General features: G+C 40.4%; 1 protein-coding gene across 1 annotated transcript in view; it reads left to right on the forward strand.

Annotated features, from left to right (window-relative positions):
* Positions 1–11,826: 11,826 nt before the first annotated feature.
* Positions 11,827–21,807, forward strand: part of PLPP7 (phospholipid phosphatase 7 (inactive)) — a 41,477-nt gene continuing 31,496 nt past the window's right edge. Inside the window, exon 1 of the mRNA XM_051980232.1 lies at positions 11,827–12,595. Coding sequence (XP_051836192.1) covers positions 12,145–12,595 — 451 coding nt within the window. The 5' untranslated portion in view covers positions 11,827–12,144. The remainder of the gene's footprint in view (positions 12,596–21,807) is intronic.

Consider the following 21,807-nt stretch of genomic DNA (forward strand, 5'->3'; position numbering starts at 1 on the left):
TGATCCTTTCCCCTCTGTGAGCACATGAAGGAATTGAATTTGAATTATCTTGAAGTTCCCTTCCATTCCAAACATTCCATGTTCTCTGATTCCAGAAATGGGGAGGAGTGAATGCTGGAATCATTGTCTTATACTCTCTCAGAACTAGGTTTATTTAAAAGTTGACTCATCTCAAATCAACCTCCTTCAAAACCACAGAGGAATGTCTTAAATATTGCTCCCCTGCTCCCTCCACCAACCGTTATCAGCCCATTGTTCATTGAAACACATCTTCTGTGATTAACATCGGTGACAAACCTTAGACATCAGATTCCCTTTTGTAATTCTGTGAATACCCCTCCTGAGTAATTCATTCAAAAGAATTGCTTATCTAACTGTATTTTCTTGACAGAAAACAGTTAACCAAAAAAAAGTTATTACTATTACTTTGGTTCCCACTGGGTAAAATCTCAAAATGATATAACTGAAGGATATGGGTCCCTTTCAATTGAATCTGTTTCCATCTCACCAGTTAAGGTGGTTTTGAGCACTAAGTGCCCCAGTCATCCCATTCACTGTATCACTGATTGAACCTTGACCACATTCTGCTTTATGATGTCTGTACTTGTATTGTTACTGAACTCATATACTTTTAACTTTTAATTCAAGTTTCTGGAGAACAGGATACAATAGTGTCCCAGTTGTCTTTGTATCCTATTAAGCGTGCCTTGCATATAATTGTTACTCAGTGAATATTTATAAAATGAATGAATGTGTCCAGGCTGGAAATTTCACTAGAATATGATCTTCTCAGGATCATGTTAGAATTCTGTATTTATGTACCCTAGCCACTAAATTGTGCATACTCTTTGACCTAGCAATAACACACTGAAGCCTATATTCCCAAGAAAAATCAAGAAAAATATCAATATGCTAAATATATATGTATATATATATTTACAATAGTCCTTTTTGTGGTGTCAAAGAATTGGAATTCAAGGAATTTCTTTCAATTGGGGAGTGGCTGAACAAATGATATATAATGTTACCAAATTAGTGTTACCAAATACTCTTCCACCATAAGACATGACAACATGAATGGGTTTGGAGAAACCTAGGAAGCATGTTGATGGATGCAGAATTAAGTGAGCAAAAATAGGAGAACAATTTATGCAATAACATCATAAAGACAAACAACTTTGATAAACTTAAAAAATCTGGCCACTATAACAACTAAATAGGATTTCAGAGGACTGACAAACTTTGCTACCCATGTCCTTTCAGATGATTCAAAATAAGAAATGGGTCATGTTTTTAAATATGGACAATTTAGGGATTTATTTTGCTTGTAAATGCATATTTGTTAGAATTTTTTTTTAATTGGGAAGTAGGAGAAAAAATGGAATGCATGTTAATTTAAATATTAAATGAATGAAAAAAGTGTGTGTGTATCTTTGTGTGTGTGTGTTTGTGATTGAGACAACTGATCCAAAGCCAAGGCCAAAGCCAGAGCCTTCCCCTAAAAGTTTACTATCTATGTTTAATCAATAGATACTCCTTTTGAGAGATTCCACCGTTGCCCAGTGAACTGTCCTGGAATTAGAATTGTAAAGATCTCAATTAAAATCTTACCTCTGAACTTCACTAGCTATGTGAGCATAGGCAAATAAACAATGGGGAGTTGTTAAGAACTTGCCATGTGTCAGGTACTGTGATAGACCCTAGGACTAAAAAGGGCAAAACTGAAAAAATCCTTGCCCTTGATGAGCCTACAATAGATCCAGGTGAAATTCTCTGTGTGTATATGTGTGTGTGTGGGGGAGTATTTTGTTGGGCAAGAGTATGTCAAAGACTATAGGCAAAATGTTTCCAGAGTCAGTCAGGTAGTATAGTGGATAGAGCACTGGGCTTGGATTCAGGAGAGATCTAAGTTTAAATCTAAACTCAGACACTGCCTATGTGACTTAGACAAATCAGCCTTTCTTTGCTTTCTTTAATTAATTGGTAAAATAAAGATAATAGCCCCTACCTTTCACCTGGTGGTGGTGATGGTGCTGGCTATCAATATTTTTAAAGTGTTTAGCACAGTGCCTGGCACATAGCAAGTTATCCTTGTTTCTTTCCATCCTGACCTTGTACAAAGAAGAGGTTGAACTAGATGACTCAAAGGATGCTTTCTTTCTGTCTGATGTTCTTTAACATTTGCAACCTCTCAGTTCTGGGTCCAGATCCCCTTGACTGGTCTAATATGGCTCTTAGGAATTTTACAGATGGCCCACCACCCACTCACCCAGAGTGAGTCTCCTGGATTACACCAGGTAAGTGACAAAGATTTGTTTTTCAAAGCAGCTTTTATGGAGCAGAGTGGAAAAGGCTTCTTAAAAAGCCCCCAAGAATCTCCTAAAGCCAGAATCATAAGCAGGGTTTCCAGGGACGCAGGTTGCTCCTGTTCCTTTCCTCTGACCGCAGAGGTGCTCCAGACAAATGCCCAGATAGCCTTTGATGGGGAGGCTTAGCCAGCCCCTGAGCATGCTCACTGTGGCCCTACCAGTTTTCCCCATCCTTCAGCACACAGCGTTCTCTGTAGTTCTGTGGGCGTTGGGCATGCAGCAGGCGTTGTCTTGAGCATATGCGTAAACCGCAGTTGCAATTTCATGCTAAGTGTGAATTACCGGCTGTTTGAGAGTAAGAGGAAGGAGGACATCTGTGAGAACTTCTCTCGGTGACATGCTAAACCCACAGCAAGAGCTGCACCACCCCAGAGTCCCGTTTCTGGTCCCCACCCTTCCCAGACATTCCACACAAGCAGCATCACCCTCCCACACCATAGTCTCCAGTCTCTCAAGATCCAGAAACTGAGACCCTTCCAGACTCCTACAAGAGCTTTCTAATAAAGTAGTCACCAGCCTACAGGAAAGAATGTCGAAAAAACTCTAAGTCACTCGGGCAGACACAGCACTGAAGAACCCCTACCAGAGACTTGGGGGAATGACCTCAAACCAAAAGCGGCTTCCGATGGAGCAGCTCACTGTGAGGAAGCACAAGATGTTGTCACCTACATTCACCACTTAAAGCCATCTAGACCTAGAAAGCTTGCGACCAGCTCAAAGTTACAGGGCAAGCTAGAACCCGTATGTTCGGACCCCAAGACTGTGTGTTGTGATTTTGTTTTGTGTTTTTTCTTTGTAGTGTCCATTCTTTACTCTGTTTCATGGAGGGATAAAATTAAAAATCCATCTCTATCTATGAACCTCTGCATACTTCCCTAACCTAGTCCTTAAACAGCTGTTGGGTTCTATTACTAGAACCATGTTGAGAGTGAGCTTGAAGGTTCAGGTTTCTTCCCCTACCAAGAAAAAAAGGGGAGGTTCAAGAAAACCTTAGCAAGTAGCAAACAGCAAGTTTCCTGTTATGAGGTTATCCATAAAAGCATATTCATAATGAAAATATGAGAACAAGATCAGCATACTTTTTACATGATCTTGTACAGCAAATCGCATCTTCACGGTCCCAAAATCTGATTCTGTTGATTGATTGTTGGCCAACATTTGACTTAATTTTTGAAAAAAGTCGTTAAATACAGTAATAATATTTGACATATTTATAGCATTAATAAACTTTCCCAAGATTCTTTATATTTCACTCAAGCCTTAAAACAACCCCATGAGGGTATCCTATTTTACAGATGAGGAAACTGAGGCTCAGATAGGTTAAGTAGCTTGCCTAAATGATAAATATCAAAGATGGAATTTAAACTCAGGTTTTCTTGATTCCAAACTCAGTAACAATCAGTGACCTAATAAGGCTAGATTTCAAACAAGGCATCAAACATATTGGTATCTATATGGTTAACAAAGATATCAATGGCCGTGGAAGATACACTGTGTCAAGTGCAAATAAAAGAGAGATTCTTTATAATGGAGAGGTTCTCCCATGCTGCTGTTTGAAGATTCTGTGTAATTGCATTAAATCTTAGAGCCAGAGAGGCCTTTTATATAAAATCTATGGTCATTCAAATGAGAATCAACTTAACTATCCATGCAGAAAACGCAAAGTAGATGAAGAATATGTTTCACAGATTATAAAGCAATATGTATATAATAATAAATTTGTTGTTATTCAGTCATTCAGTAATGTCTTGATGACCACATGGACCAAAGCACACCATGTCTTTCTATCTTTTACTATCAAAGTCTCTTTCAGTTCATGCTCATTGTTTTCCTGATACTATCTATCCATCTCATCCTTTGCCTATGTTATCCCCTTTTCTTTTTGCCTTGAATCTTTCCCAAAATCAAGGTCTTTTGCAAGGTCTTTTCCTATCTTCTCATTAAGTGACCAAAGTATTCAAGCTTCAGCTTAAATACTATATATATCCACATATGATGCCATGTTACTATTTTTGCCAATTACTATTATTGTAATAATAGCTAATATTTACAGAGTGTTTACTATGTGCCAGGCACTATGCTAAAATAATTATCTTGTTTGATCCTTCAACCCTGGGATGTAAGTGCTATTATTATTCCCATTTTACAGATGAGGAAACTGAGGCAAATAGAGATTAAGTGAGTTACACAGGGTCACACAGCCAGTAAATGTCTTGGGCCCGATATGAATTCAGACCTTTCTGACTCCAGATTTGGTATTTTATCTACTGAGTCAACTAGCTGCCTTATATCTTGAACAGTCACTGCATTGGGGCAATGAACTAGGCCCAGAATTGAAGAGTAGAAAGAAAAGTGAATTGGATCAGATTTGAGAAACAATGTGATGATTTCAGCAACCCCTTTTCATTGTGATGAAAGGCCATCTTCTGAACCCCAGGAATCTCCCAATCATGGTGGTTTACTTCCAATTCAGTCTATGAACTACAATTGAATATGACTAGAATTCAGCACTAAGAATCAATGCTCCTCTCCCTTCTCCCCTCCCTACCTCTTCATTTTGGTGGTATCCATTACCAAAATCTATGATGCTACAGTACTGTACATCATAGAATACCATGATCCCAGAAGAATCACAATTGCAAATGACTCAAAGTACAGGTAAATGTACAAGCAGCCTGTTGCAACCCAACAAGTCACATGCACATGAGAATCTGCATGAAAAACCCCTAAAGGAAAGACCTGAAAGGAGGTATTTCGCTCACATAGCAAGAGCAAGAGATAATAACAAAGAAGTATAGGAAGTATTCCATGAACTGATGTGAAATAAAGTTAAGCAGAAACAGGAAAGCAATCTACCAATGACAACAACATTGTAAATAGAAGGAAAGAAAGGAAAAAACACTTAAAAGCTATGTAATTACAATGATCAGTCTTGACCCCCAGGAAAATAAAATACACTTTTCTCCTTTATTTGAAGAGATGTGGAACTATAAATGTGAAACATTGCATGTACTGTCAGACTTAGTTGATGTGCTAGTTAGCTTTGCTGAATTATACTTCCTCTTACGAGTTACTGAAGGAGAGACAGAGGTATATTTATATCTGAAAATAAAGACAAAAACAAAATATAGCAGTACATATCTTTTTATTTTAAAAGTAGGGATAACAAGATGCCCAGTCCATGTGCTGCACTGAGATCCCTTAAATATAAAAGAAACCAAAGAAAGTTCTTCAGGCAAATCTTCTCTATGAAGGACTGAATAGAAGATATGCATGAGAATCCCATAAGAGAGTTGAGGTTTTATTTGAAGAGTTCTTTTTCTATTCTTTGTATAAGGAAAAGTTTGTTTATACGTTTCAAATACATAATAATATAAAGGAATTGAATGTCAACACCATGCAGGATGAGGAGAAATAGGGATGGCTCATGATTTAATGAGCAGAGGTGGCAAGGGTCCCTATTCTGATGAAATAAATCTGGCATTCTCCCTCCCCAAGCCTCTAATCTCTGCAAAGCCTCCTGAGATACCTGGTAAAAGGTCCTAGCAAAATCTTTTGGGGCATGTGGAGTGGGGCTAGGATTATCCTTGAGACTTTTTGTTTGAATGAAATTACTGACAATATTACTTGAACTTGAGGCTACATTAGTCCTACTGATGAAGTTGGAATGAAGCCTTAGTTCTAGACGGAATAATTTGCAGGAGCATTTGCTATGACCACTGAGTCCTTCCCCAAAGAGAGAATACCCACTTCAACAGACAGGATTATTATGAGCCATGACTTTTTTTTTTTTTGTTAGAGGGCAGAAAAACAGAGACATTGCTTTTTCTTTTTCCAAGAGTGAAAAATTAAAATCTGAAATGCCGTTGCTCTAGGAGACAGGATTCTGTTTACAGCCCTATTACCTTCCCCAGTTACTGACCAGAGAGAAAGCCAATAGAAAATTATAAATTATCCTTGCATCTCTAGATAATGGAGGTGTTGTCATAGGGGATGGGGAGGAGGAGGTTTGCTTCACCGGAGGATGCTGAGTGTGGTGAGGAAGGGTAGAGAGGGGGAAGGGAGGAGTGTTGAGGGTGGTTGTGTAAATGTGATTCACTTGTGTGGGATTGTCTCTGAATACTTATACTTTACCTCTAACAGAAGGAGAAAGAAAAGGAGTGGGGGAAGGAAGGAAGAAGGGAGAGAAAGAGAGATAGAGACAGAGAAGGAGGGAAGGAAGGGAGGAGGAGAGATACAGAGAGAAATAGGAAGGGAGAAGGGTGGAGCAGAGAAATAGAGAACGAGGGAAGAAAGGAAAGGAGATAAGGAGAAAGGAGAGGAAAGAAAAAGAGAGTGGAGAGAAAGAGCTGAGAGGGAGAAAAAAGAGAGACAGAGACAAAGAGAGAGATGGAAAGAGAGAGAGACAAAGAGACAGACACACACAGGGAGAAACAGAGAGAGAGAAAGGGAAATGAAGAGAGAGAGAGAGACAGAGAGAAAGAGAGAGAAGGAGAGAGAGAGAGAGACAGAGGAGAGAGAGAAGGAGAGAGAGAAGGAGAAAGAGAGAAGGAGAGGGAGAAAGAGAGAGAGAGAGAAAGAGAAGGAGAGGGAGAGGGGGAAGGAGAGACAGAGAGAGAGAGAAGGAGAGGGAGAGGGAGAAGGAGAGACAGAGAGAGAGAAGGAGAGGGAGAGGGAGGAGAGACAGAGAGAGAGAGAGAAGGAGAGAGAGAGAAAGAGAAAGAAAGAAAAAGAGAGAGAAAGAGAAAGAGAAAGAGAGAGAGAAAGAGAGAGAGAGAGAGAGGAGAGAGAGAGAGAGAGAGAGAGAGAGAGAGAGAGAGAGAGAGAGAGAGAGAGAGAGAGAGAGAAGGAGAATTAACTTCAGATTCAGAAGGACCTGAATTCAGGTCCTACTTCTGACACATCCTGGATGTGTGATCCTAGGCAAATCACTTGATTTCTCAATGTACCAGACAGCTCTTTTAAGATTAGAAATAGCAGAGAAGGTGACAACTTGCATTAGAAAGAATTTCATTACCTGGAAGAACTCTATACTAATGAAATCATTATTCCAATCTTTATTTCTGTGTTTGTAAGTGCATGATGGAGATAGTTTGGGGTACATATGGAAGGTTTAGGGTTGTTCTTACATATGGAAGATTTAGGGTTGTTCTTACTAAGAACAATAGCCCATGCTATTCTTTCAACTTCATAAGAGGCAAGGGGGAAAAGAATAGTATTTTTAGAGTATCTACCATGTCTAAGGCCCTGTGCTAAACACTTTTACAAGCATTATCTCCTTTGATTCTCACAATAACCCTGTAAGAGAGGTTATATCTCCATTTTATAGTTGAGGAAACTGAGGCAAACAGAGGTTAAATGACTATCCCAAGATCACATGACCTTAAGCCTTCTTAAACCAGGTCCAGAACTTTGTCTGCTGTTCATCAGCCACCTTTGAAATTGTGAGATTTAGAGTTTCAGAACTGGAAGGAATTTAAAAGTCACCTAGTTCAATCCCTCCTTGTTCCATAATATCATTTGTAAAGTATTTTTCACATATATAATCTCTTTTGAGATATGCAACAGCCATGTGAGGTTGTTAAACAGAGAGTTTCATTTCACATATGGGGAAACTGAGGCACAAATGCACAAGGTCAATGTAGCAAGTCAGAGGTGGAGCTAGTTTTCTTGACTTTGATTTCTGGACATTTGCTACCTTAGGGTGATAATCTGTATATTCTTTTAGCCTCCACACTGTCTCTACACCCTCTTCCTCATCTCAAATTCAAATCAGCAGCAGAAAACAGCTATTTCCACAATGGAAAGCAGGTTGGATGCAAGTGTCTCGCTGCTTCTTGGCAGTCCTGTTGATGGCTGGGCAATGATCTTGGTGCAGACAAGAAGCAGGAAGGCTGCTGGTGTTTCCAGAGTTTCTTTGGAGCTATGCCACGGGACGGACAGGTTCTGCAGTCTGCTAGAATCACGATCTCCCTCCCCACCCACATCAGGAACAGGAAATGGAAAGAAGCTGCCCTTTCCTTCTGGTAGAGAGAGAAAAAGAGAGAGGGAAGGCCTGCCCAGATCCAGAGGTCCGTGGCAGCACTGGGAGTTCTCCAAGGTGCTAAAATAAACCTAGGGAAGGATCAGATTTCTAGACTGAAATAACCCAATAGCAGCAGCCTTAGAAATCTGAACTGAGAAAACAACCCCGGGATGGGAAGGGACTGGGATAAGGAAAGATGTTATTAATATACTTTAATATAGATTCCCTTTTCATTTTTATTTGCTTGCTGTGCTGTTGTATGGCTTCACCCTCCCTGGACTGGAGGCAAACTTAGTTTCTCCCCTTTCCCTTTTTTCCTCATAAACTGCATTTTTCTCTCCCCACCCCCACCATGGTTCAGCACTAACTGAACATCATTGCTACCTTCTCTTCTCCCTTCCCTAACTCTTCCTTCATTTCATTTCTGCGGTGCCTATTACCAAAGCTTAGTAAGTCCTGTCCATCTCTAACACTCTATGATTCTGTTGGGTTTTGTTGGTGGTGGGTTATTGTTGGGGTTTTCTCCCTCCGTGTCTAAGAATTGCAGCTAGTTGACACAGGGGATAGAGGGCTCAGTCTAGAGTCAAGAGGACTTATTTATCTTCCTGGGTTCAAATCTAGCTGCAGAGACTTACTAACTGTGTGACCCTGAGCAAGTCCCTTAACCCTCAGTTTCTACATCTATAAAATAAGCTGAAGAAAAAAATGGCAAACACTCTAGTGCAGGGGTCCTCAAACTACGGCCCGCGGGTCAGATGTGGCATCTGAGGATGATTATTCCCCTCACCCAGGGCTATGAAGTTTCTTTATTTAAAGGCCCACAAAACAAAGTTTTTGTTTTTACTATAGTCCGGCCCTCCAACAGTCTGAGGGACAGTGAACTGTCCCCTTTTTAAAAAGTTTGAGGACTCCTGCATCTAGTGCCTTTGCCAAGAAAACCCCAAATGAGATCCAAAAAGTCAAACACGATTCAAAACGACTGAATTCAAGAATTTTAGGATAAGATTTTGCTTGTCCCATCTGCTCTCAAGGTGCCATTACTTATTGGCTTTGTGCCACAGGTCTCTTCAGTTTTATCATCCTCGGTTTTCTCATTTATAAAATGGAAAATATAACATTTGCACTTTTTACCTCCTTGGATTTTTGTGAGGAAAACATTTTATAATCTTTAAGCTACTAGATAAATGTGAGTTGTTATAGTAATATATTTATAGGGATCTAAAAAAACAATCTTAGTTTATAAATTTAGAATTCATCTAGCACTTCATTTTGCAGATGAAAGAACTAAGTAAGGCACAGGAAAGTTTCATAACTTATCCTAACTTATCCAAATCATACAGGTAGTAAGTGGCAAGACTGGGATTCAACCCCAGTTCCTCTGACATAAACAAAGCTTTTTTTTTCCACTATACCTCATTGTACCCTTTTGCCTCTGATTAGTCCTACTTAGAATAAAAATCTATACCACACTGCCCAAAACTTATTTAAACAAACTTGTATCATTTACTATTTTTGTCTTACATGTTTGAGTTTTTATCTAAAAGTTCCTAGAAACTGGAACCATATCTCAAACGCATTCTGCCTCTCCCATAGTGCCTAGCACCTCTTGGGCATTCAATAAAGAATTGTCAATTGATTGATTGCATTTCTGCAATGAGCTGTCATGAAGTAGCTCAAGATTATCATTCCCACTTTTCAGCAGCACAGAGAGCACTCAGCCACCCCTTGAGTCCATGGCAAAGCTGGCTCTCTGTACCCCAGCTGTTCCTCTCCCTGAGGCTCAAGACAACTGTTGTCCCCACACCCTGTCTATAACAGCATCCAGTCATCCCTGAGATGCTGACACATGATGTCGGGATATTAATAGCAACCGTCCAAAAGGGCTAGGTTTCTCAGTCTCTTGTGAGATCCATAGGGTCATATGCAGCTCGATAGCTATGATTCCATCTGGGTGCTAGGGAGGACAGAGTGAGGTACTGCCCCAGAAGAGCTGGGCTGTGCCGCTGAGTTCTGAGACGAGGGTGCCCCGGCATTTCTGGCACCTGAGAAAACCTGTTTAGCTACACATTATCTATTATCAACTGGAAAAAGTGGGAACATTGCTAGGAATATCCTTATGCTTATCACCAGGAAACTCCAGTGCCTGATGAGGGAAAGAACAGGGATATCCACAGGCCTGTCTCTGTTCCAGCTCTGTTCATCAGGGCTGGCAGGTGGCTCAAGACTTATTCATTGCTGCAGATTAGGCAGAGCTGGAATGGTCAGAGGCTGCAGGATCCCTTTTTTTTTCTACTCTTTGGGTGGGATGGGATGGAACAATCTACTCCAAAGCCACGGAGTATCAGAGGCAAAAATGGCAATAGGCTGCCTCCTCCCTCCCCAAATCCCGACAAGATACTTCCCTCTTCCTTCTTCCCAAGGAGAGGGAATGGTTTCCTGGGAGGCCATAGGCAGCATTTGGGAAAAGCTGGTGGGTAAGACATTTCCTTAACTTTCCCAAAAGCTTGTCAAGGCTACTATCTCCCTGATACTTAAACAGCCAGGCTCCTGAATCCTGAACCAGGAGACCCGTATACTTTTTGCCACTCATTTCACACATCCCAAACAAGCCCTCTTTCATCTTCCAGTCACCCTTAAATGGGATAAGTCACAATGCTGTGAAGGAATCAAATACTTTAAGCTCTTCCGATTTCATGGTTGAGAGGGAGGGGAAGGAAGAATGGGTCTGAGTTGGACCCTCCTCCAGAAGCAGATTCGAGATCCCCAGATGGCTATTACTGAGCCGGTGGCCAGGCTCTTGCCCTTTTGCAAAGTTCTGAAGCTTTTGCTGGAATCTCCTGGGAGTAGATCCATTACCCAGAGCATTTTATGCACCTCTCTCTAATGGAAATCAAATCCTACAAATTTCAATTAGATTAGGCTGTGTTGTACAGAAGCCAAATCTAGTAGCAGAGGGGGAAAAATTGACTGCCAGTCTAATGAAATGCTGTCAGAGTGGGCGTGGCATAATTGACATGGGCCAGAGCTGCTGGCCAGGAAGACTTGAGCCGGAATGCCTTCTCCCCCATTAACTCCATCTAGTGCCAGGCAAGAGGCTCTGACCCTTCGCTCCACTGTCTATTATATGGGGCCGGAACAGTCTCTGTAGAACAGGAGAGGAGGCTGGAAAAGTATATTGAATGTCTGCTGGGGAAATCATGAATAACTTGGGATATCTGTAATTTTTAGCTTTCAAAGAAAATTCTGATTTACAGCATCACTGGGGCTGGCTTCAAAAAAAAAAAAAAAAAAAAAAAAGAAAAAAAAAAGACTTGAATTGGCATTAGAAGCAACCACAAAAAATTAAAAAACAAAGACTACATTTCCCAGAGTTCCTTAAAAGACTGGAAGCAATTGGAAGATTTAAATAGCCCAGGCCCAAAGCAGTCAGCCCTCAGTTGGGAGAATCACCCTCCTCTTCTGCACATCCATTGGACGTGATCCTGGCTTTTCGGGGCTGGATTGGCTACGGAAGCTGGCATTAATTTTTCCTCCAAGCTTGGTAGCAGCAATGAAGTAAACAGCCATGTGCATTCCTCTACTCTATATTTAACTACAGCGGTTTGTGCAGGAGAGGTCTGCAAGAGGAGGGAATTGTGGTTCTGTAGAGAAGCTCCCGGCGTGGGGGAGAGAGGGCAGCTCTCTGAGTGGGGTATCCCTGGCTCCTCCTGGGCAGAGGGCCTTTCCTTTGTGAGCCAATCCAAGGCCGTCATGCCAGCCTCTCAAAGCAGGTCCCGGGCAAGGGACCGAAATAATGTCCTAAACAGGGCTGAGTTCCTGTCACTGAACCAGCCTTTAAAAGGGGCTCAAGAGAATAGGAGCTCAAGCAGGAAGACAACAGGCCCGTCCGTGCAGGCCCCGCCACCAAATGAGGGGTCCAAGGAGCGGAGGCAGTCCCAGCAGCTGCCCGAAGAGGACTGCATGCAGCTAAACCCATCCTTCAAGGGAATTGCGTTCAACTCCTTGCTGGCTATTGACATCTGTATGTCCAAGAGGCTGGGTGTCTGTGCCAACCGAGCTGCCTCTTGGGGCAGTGCCCGCTCTATGGTCAAACTCATTGGGATCACAGGGCATGGGATCCCTTGGATTGGGGGCACCATTATCTGCCTGGTGAAGAGCAGCACTCTTGCAGGGCAAGAGGTCCTAATGAATCTGCTGCTGGGTAAGTGAGACCCTCCCTTTATAGTCCTACGAGAGCAAAATCCATTTTTTGTTTCCTCTGTCCCCACCCCCAAACTTGGAACCTTACATCCTGGGTTTCCACCCAGGGAAACCAGATGAAACAATTTAATGAGGTTAATCAAGAAAGCATTTTCGTACCAGAGCCAGAGATGCCCTAGAAATGGGAAAGTATCTAGACATATGAAAGAGAGAATCAGAAATGGACTTTAAATAAGGACTTGCAAAAAAAAAAAAAACAGAATAGAAAGTATTGTCAGAAATGAGGCTGAAAGTTTAAGGGAAAAACCCTGCAACAAAGCATTAACCTTTCTTTCCAGGGTCTCAGAGCAGGATCAGACTTAAAGAATACTCTGTGAAATTTTAATATGCTCAAATGCTTCCTAAAATACTTCTTTGGAGAGAGATCTAGAGAGTCTGTCTGCTGGTGACTTACTACACACTAGCTGGTGGAAGGACATTAGCTCTTCTGTTGGAAGGTTCAAATTCTTTTCATGTGGGTCAGACTTGGATTGCTGACTTTGGACTAAATCCTGGTCAACATAAAACTTTGCTCAGTAGTTCCCACTACAAGGAGTTCAGTGATGCCCCAGTCTCCATTCTCCCCTCTGGAGAGCATCATCCTAGACTCTGGGTGAATCTCTCCCTTGTTTTCCCCCTGAAACTAGACCCTCCTCTCTCCACACTGATACCATTTTTGGATGTGTGGAGGGTATATTTTGTGCTTGGGACTCTGTTCCAGAGGGATCAGAATGTGTCAGGTCTGAGGACCCCACCCATAATTTCTGCCAGGACTAATATGGTCATCTGCCCCCTTTCCAGGGAAGGACACTAGAGAAGAGGGCCCTCCTGTATAGTTGACATGTTTTTCCAGAGCCTTGGCCACTATGAAATGTGATTTTTCCAGTAGGGCTCACCCTGTGCCAAGCATGGGGCAGAAAGCATACAGAAGTCGCTCCCTCTAAAACTGTGGCTCCCAAGACTGGCTCTGTACCATCCTAGAGTGTCAAGGGGTGAGCTGTGAACTTCTGCCTACATTCCAAAAATAAAACTAATTTTGATCCACTCTGATGTGGAAATTAATGTATGTGTGCCATTCAGCAAGTGCGGAAGAATAAAATATCAGAGAACAAAACAAAGGCTACAAGCAGCTAGGTGATGCAGTGGATAAAATGCTGGACCTAAAGTCAGGAGGATCTGAGTGCAATTCCAATATTCGATACTTAACTAGCTGTGTGGACCCAGGCAAGTCATTTATCCTCTGCCTCAGTTTCCTCAGCTATAAAATAGGGATCATAAAAACACCTACCTTACAGGGTTGTTGTAAAAATCAAATGAGATAATATTTGTAATAAGTGCTTAGCACAGTGCCTGACACACAGTAGGTACTATATCCTTATTCCCTTCCCATCCTATTACTCTAGAAAAGTTAAGGGTCATTGTTCTTGGAACTAGGATTCTCAAGATGGCAATGTGGATACTTGTATCTTTCCTTTCAACATCTTACTCGTGTGTCTCTTCCTTTTATCCTTATCCATCAGGGGACTGAGAGGACCCCGTCTTGTGGTTGTTGGCAGTTTGCTTGCTTGCTTGAGTACCAAGTAGAAACAACTGATCCATGTACTCACTTATTTCCTGGAGAAAGTTAAGTTTTGAAGAATGGCTGTGGGAAGGAGGGAGAAAAGCAGTCGAATAAGGAACAGGAAGTTGTTCTCAGGATCTTGGGGTTAAACAATGGGAAAACCAGATGTTCTCATGAACATCAGAGACCTAGAGCAGAAGATGACTCAGATACTCCTTAGTTCGTGTTCTCTAGAAAGTGACCAGGATAGCCTTCTTCTTCTCTGACCCATAGAATATGTATGTTGTTAAGACTAGAAAAGACTTCAGGCAGGCTAGCATAGCAGACAGAATGCTGACTCTTGGGAGATAGAAAACTCCTAATCCTGCTACTTGTCATTCGTGAGTCTGAACCCTGGGCTGTACTAGTTTCAAATGACCCCAAAGCACTTATTAAATACTTCCTATGCGCAAGACACTGCTCTAAGCTATGGAAATATGAAGATGGAGCAAAAATATTCCCTGCCTTCAAGGAGCTTATTCTATTAGGAGAGAAACATATAAATAAATAGAGATATAGAAGATACATGAACAATAGCAGCTGGAGGCCAAGGAAAGGCTTAGTGTAGAAGATGGCATTAGAACTAAGACTTTTTTGAGATTCAGTCACTCTATCTTGCACAGGTGAGAAGTTCAGTAGTACTCATGCACCAGATTCCCTGCCAATGAATACAGAAGCTTTCACTGCTCCATTACCTCTCTGAACTGGACTGTTCTTCCTCAGGCAGCCTGGTGCCTCTTCCTTGACTCTTCCCTCCCTACAAGAAGCTCACTATAATAGTGCTGAAGTTAGTAGACACCTGATCGGGTTTAGACCAATACAGCTCAAAACTCTTGAGCTGAAATGAACCACCAGCCTCTCCGGTGGTTCAGATTACTGACTTGTATCACCATGCCAGGTTTGAGCTAATACTGAAGGAGGCTTGAGATTCTAAGGATTGAAAATGAAGAGGAAAAATATTCTAGATATGAGAGACACCATTGCAAAGGCCCTTTTTTTTCTTTTTTCTACAGAGTAAGGAGAATGCATGAAATGACCCCTAAGATTCTTTCTAGCTCTACAAATCTGATTCATGTACATTAGCGTCATCTTTGAGATTTTTCTATTTATTTGATTAAGTTGACAAGCACCTACTATGTGCAGGGCTAAGTGTCAGAGATACAAAGAAAGTCAAAAACAGTCCCTGCTCTCAAGAAGCTCACAATCTAACAGGAGAGATAGCATGCAAATATTTAGAAACAAGCAAGATATAAACAGGAAAAACTGGAGATGATCTCAGAGGGAGGGCATTAACATTGAGAATAACAAGAGGTATGTTCTATCTTCTAGAAAGGGTTCTTAATCTGAAGTCTGTGAACTTTTTCTTAATATTTGGTTTTCTTTGTAATTTTATGTATTCTATTTTATGCATTTAAGTCCATTATTCTCAGAGGTACTCATAGGCTTTACCTTGACAAAACAGGTTAAGAACTCCTACCTTCTAGAATACCACTCATTTCATCCTGTGGAATATTAAATCCCATCATGTAAGATTAGCTGGATCTCTTTTTCTTGTCTGAAAGGATGTGAATGCTAGGAAACAGATAACTATTTAGAACATTAATTTAACTGTCCAGGATAGGAATTTAACCAACTTGTGGACATTAATCCATAATTTCAGTCTAATTTCCCCTGCCCCAATAAGCCTCTGGGGGCTTTCCCTTTCTGTCAGTAAGTATGTGCTCAGATAAGCAAACTTATTTTAATATTAGCCTGAACTAGGCATCATTACAAAGGAAGATTAATATTCTTCCTAAAAACATGTGTACTATCAAACTAAATGGAAATTATTTTAACATTATCTACTATATGGGTTTATCCACATGGTAATACTCTTTTCCTGTAATCAGTCAGTCAATCAACATTAATAAGTGACTGACTGTTAATTGCTGTGCTAAATGCTAGGAATACAAGGAAAGGTAATACATAATTCCTGTTCTCAAAGAGCTCACTATCAACTAGTTGGAACAACATTCAAACAACTATTTCCATGCAAGATATGATAAACTGGAAATAATCAACAGAAGGCAGAAATTAGCATTAAGGGAAATATTGGAAGCCATAAAGAAACAACAGAGTTGACTGAGTGTGTGTGTGCATGATGGTCAAATTTACATTTTATGAAGATCAGTTTGCACACTGCATAGAGGATAGATTGGAGTGTAGAGAGACGTGTTATGGAGATAACCCATAAGCCTATTGTTACAATCTGGGGGTGAAGTGATGAGGGTCTGGACCAGGGTGGTGACAATATGAGAGGATAGAAATGGGCATATGTGAGATGTTATGAAGGTAGAAACATTAGTATTTTTCTTTTTTTATTGTAGTAACTATTTGTTTTTAATACACATTGCTTTATAAATTGTGAGGAGAGAAAAATCAGAGCAAAGGGGAAAAACCATGGGAGAAAGAAAAAAAAAAAGAAGTGAACATAGCATGTGTTGATTTACATTCAGTCTCTTAGTTCTTTTTCTGGATGCAGATGGCATTTGTTGTTCAGTGTCTCTTGGAATTGCCTTGGATCACTGAACTGCTGAGAAGAACCAAGTGTATCATAGTTGATCATCGCATAATCTTGTGTGTATAATGTATTCCTGGTTCTGCTTGTTTCACTCAGCATCAGTTCATGTAAATCTTTTCAGGCCTTTCTAAAATCAGCTTGTTCATCATTTTTTATAGAACAATAATATTCCATTATCTTCATGTATCACAACACAATACTACTTTTCAATTGATTGGATATGGGGTTGAGAGAATGAGAAGTTAAGGATGACATCTACATTTTGAGCTTAAGTGACTAGGAGAAAGGGAGTACTTTTCACAGTAATAGAGAAACCAGGATAGGGCTTAAAGGGAAAAATAATGAATTTCATCCTGGATTTGCTGAATTTAAGGTGTCTGTGAGACATCCAATTGAATTAGATGTCAAAACATCCAACAGGCAGTTGGAAATCTAAGACTGGTGATTAGGAGGGAGGTTAGAGCCGGACAAAATAAGAATCCAGAATAGGAGTATATCTTTCCCTCCTGGGATTAGATAATTGTGGTTTGTACTTAAATGAGAGGATAGTATCAATGTATCTCCAGTGATACTCAATTTTTTTTTGTTTGCTACAAAAGGAGAAGATTTTCAGCTATAATCTCATCTTTATGTATGCTGACAATATATGGTAAAATATTTTCCTCTCTCAGCCCTGCCTTTAATTAAGACTCAGTCACGGGGGGTGAGTTTAAGGGCCTCAAATCAATTCATCAACAAATATTTATTAAGCATCTAGTTTGATCTAGGTATTATTGGGCATTGGAGATACACAGATAAAAAAACTCAACAGTCCCTATCTTCACAGAACTTATATTCTACCAGAGAAAATCATATGTTTACATTTAAGCAAATGCAAAGTATACACAAAGCAAATACCAATAATTTCAGGCGGCACTGGTGCATTAGTGCCTGGGAGGGATCAAGCTAGGTCTGAGGTGGGGGAATAGTGCTTTAGCCGAGCTTTGAGGCTCAAAATCTGGAGATAGGAGAGAGGGCATTCCAAGCATTAGGGACAACTTGCACAAAGGCACAGATGAGAGACACTGACAGCAAATAGTCCAGTTTGAGTGGACTGAAAGATGTATGAAGGGGAGTAATGGGTTATATTCAAAAACTTAGGCCAGCACCAGATTGTGAAGGGCTCAATTGCCAAAACAAATGAGTTTGCATTTCATTCTAGGGGAAATAAGGAGTCACAGAGGATCTTGAGTGATCATAAAACACCTCCTGGTTTGGAGGGTTTTTTTGAATCTGTTTTTTGGAATGGTAGCTTTGTATAATACAGATGGATGAGGAGGGACAGCAGAGGAAGAGAGACCAAATTGGAGGTTATTGAAATAGTTCAGGCAAGAAGTGATAAGGGCAATAACTACAGTGGTGGCCCTGTGAATAGAAAGAGACATATTTAGATATGCTATAGAGTCAAAACAAGTTAACAAGCATTTTTCAGGCACCTACATTTATTAAACACAGTACCAAGCACTATAGTAGACATTGGGGACACACACAAAACAAGGCAAAACACAGTCCCTGCCTTTAAGGAAGTCACAGTCTAAATGGGGAGAACAGCAAACAAATATGCTTAAATAAACTAAAAACAAAATAATTAAGAAATAACTCAGAGGGAAGGTATTAAGGTTAAGTAGGAGTGGGAAGGCAAAATGTAACAACTGATTAGATATATGGTGTGAGAGAGTTAAAGAATCAAGTATGATTCTGAAGATGTAAACTTGAGTGATAAAGTATGATGGTACCCTCAACTGAAATAGGGAAGTTCAGAAAAAGGATGATTTGAGGGGAAGATAATGAGTTCCATTTTGGCTGTGCCAATTTTAAGATAATTAGAGGATATCCAGAGTGATGAGTAAGGGATTAGACTTGTTTTATTGACCACAGAGGATAGAAATAGGATCAATAGGCTAATTTGTTGCAGAGGCCAAAAGAAAAAAATTCCTAACAATTAAAGTTTTCCTTATACTTTAACATATTTAACATGTATTGGTTACCTGCCAACTGGGGGAGGAGATAGGGGAAAGGAGGGGAAAAGTTGGAACAAAAGGTTTTGCAAATGTCAATGCTAAAAAATTACCCATGCATATATCTAGTAAATAAAAAGCTATTAAAAAAAACAATTAAAGTTTTCCCAAAAATAGCATAAGGAAAGCCTGGGAAAATGGTACATTTACTGTCTCTGAAGGCTTTCAAACAGGAGCCTCTTTGCTGGGAACATTGTTGAGGAAGGGTCTTGTTAAAATATGGAATGATCTAAAAGTTCCTTCCAATTCTGAGATATGATTCAAAGTCTGGGCCCTGACTTTGCTTTAATTTTAAGGAAGGGATATTTGTATCCAGTGCTCCTCATGCTTACCTTTAACAACTTCTCTTATTCATAGCCCACAAGCATTCTTCACCATCCATTTTGTATCAAGCAGAATTTCTCTTTTAAGCCTTTGAGCAGGAAGCTAAGTCATTCATCTTCTAGAGCATCCCTAATACTGACATGTTAAAAAGAAGTCAATTCAGGAGCAGGCTCCTAAAGTAGGAGAATTAGATCTGAGTTCCTGTAGCTATTTTATCAGTTGTCTGGAACTATGGTTGATCATAGCATTGTCCAGAATTCTTAAGTATTTCAAATTTTTTACAATGCTATTATTTTAGAAATTGTTTTCCTGGTACTGTTTGCTTCACATAGAATCATTTCATACAAATCTTCTCAAGGTTCTTTGGAACTTTTCATTTCATCATTTCTTATGACATAATAGCATTATATTGTTAACATTATTATATTATATTCTCTACCGGGGTGTAGAGAATGTTCCGAAGACCCATACCTCAGGGGTGAGGGCTGCTGAATCCTTTTCATCTTTTGTGCCCACCTAATCCACCTCACTCTCACCTGTGGCTTCAATAAGCTGTCTCATGCACAGTGGCCACACCCCAGTATGGGTTTTGGCAGGCAAGTTAAACCAAGTTGAGGGTAACTGAGGAGTCTCCAACTTGTTGGTGAATTAGGGAGGTGTCTACCCCCAAGCACGTGAAGACTCTCCTGGTGGACTGTGTAGATGAGAATATCCATCATAATAGCCACAAAAGCAGCTGTAGTAGGCACCATGAAGCAGGCTTAGAGCTTGGTTAGACATCTAGGACACTAAGGGCAAACATTGCATCTTGAGCCATCTACCAGTCATCTTGACTGTCTTGCCCTTGGACTATGATAACTCTGGAAGAGAGAATTTCATTCAACTCTACCTCAATTAAATCCAATTTACCCATGTATCAGAAAACATTTCCCATACCATTTTATCATTTTTGCCTATCTCAAAGTCCTGTGATGATAGGCAAGTGATGAAGCAGCAGGTACAGATACACTGAGAGCTATGGTCACAATCCTAAACCTAGGTGGCCCAGACCATAGGGTCATCTCACTGGAAGCAGTCCCTTGGGTATCTGAGCAACCTTTTAAGAAACCCATTGCTTTCTTCCTGGTACGAGGAAGGGGCTAGAAAAGATGCCTTAAAAATTACTTGCTTAATTAAGACAACTCTGAGATACCATTACACACCTGTCAGATTGGCTAGAATGACAGGGAAAGATAATGGGGAATGTTGGAGGGGATGTGGGAAAACAGGGACACTGATACATTGTTGGTGGAATTGTGAATACATCCAGCCATTCTGGAGAGCAATTTGGAATTATGCTCCAAAAGTTATCAAGCTGTGCATACCCTTTGATCCAGCAGTGTTTCTACTGGGCTTATACCCCAAAGAGATACTAAAGAAAGGAAAGGGACCTGTATGTGCCAAAATGTTTGTGGCAGCCCTGTTTGTAGTGGCTAGAAGCTGGAAAATGAAAGAATGTCCATCAATTGGAGAATGGTTGAGTAAATTGTGGTATATCAACGTTATGGAATATTATTGTTCTGTAAGGAACGACCAGCAGGATGAATACAGAGAGGACTGGCGAGACTTACATGAACTGATGCTGAGTGAAATGAGCAGAACCAGGAGATCATTATATACCTCAACAACGATACTGTTTGAGGATGTATTCTGATGGAAGTGGATCTCTTCGATAAAGAGAGCCTTAATTGATCAAAGATGGACAGAAGCAACTACACCCAGAGAAAGAACACTGGAAATAAATATAAACTGCTTGCATTTATGTTTTTCTTCCCGGGTTATTTATACCTTCTGAATTCAATTCTCCCTGTGCAACAAGAAAACTGTTTGGTTCTGCACACATATATTGTATCTAGGATATACTGCAACCCATTCAACATGTAAAGGACTCTTGCCATCTGGGGGAAGGGGTGGAGGGAGGGAGGGGAAAAATCAGAACAGAAGTGAATGCAAGGGATAATGCTGTAAAAAATTACCCTGGCATGCGGTCTATCAATAAAAAATTATTTAAAAAAATAAATAAATAAAAATTACTTGCTTGCCCAACCTTGGCCTGATTACCATGGCACATGGGGATCCCACTCAGTGATCAAAGCACAAAAAATATGTACAAAAACTTCTATAAAGTGGACATATTTATAGGCAGCACAGAATCTAGTAGACCTGAAAGATAAACAGCTTTTGTTGCAAGAGAACTCAACAGGTTTTGCATCCAAATAGCCCTGAGTGAAACAAGTTTGGCCAATGAAGACGGGCTTACTGAAGGCAGAGCTAGATACACATTTTCCTAGAGTGGCTACAGTGAAGGAGAGTACTGTGAAGATGGTGTAGATTTTATAATCAAAACTAATCTAGTCAACAAGCTTGTAGGCATACCATAAGGAATGAAGAACAGGCACATTACAGTGTGATTGACATTTACAAAAAAAACACCAAGACATCCTCGCAATATCTATGGTCCCACTGTGACAAACCCCAATGAGGTCAAAGAAAAATTTTATGAAGACTTTGGAGACTTTTATCATCAATGTGCCAAAAGAGGAAAAGCTTAAAATTCTGGATGACTTAAATGTCAGAGTAGATTCAGACTACCG

Source organism: Antechinus flavipes, chromosome 2, assembly GCF_016432865.1.
Source record: "Antechinus flavipes isolate AdamAnt ecotype Samford, QLD, Australia chromosome 2, AdamAnt_v2, whole genome shotgun sequence".
NCBI classification, from domain to species: domain Eukaryota; kingdom Metazoa; phylum Chordata; class Mammalia; order Dasyuromorphia; family Dasyuridae; genus Antechinus; species Antechinus flavipes.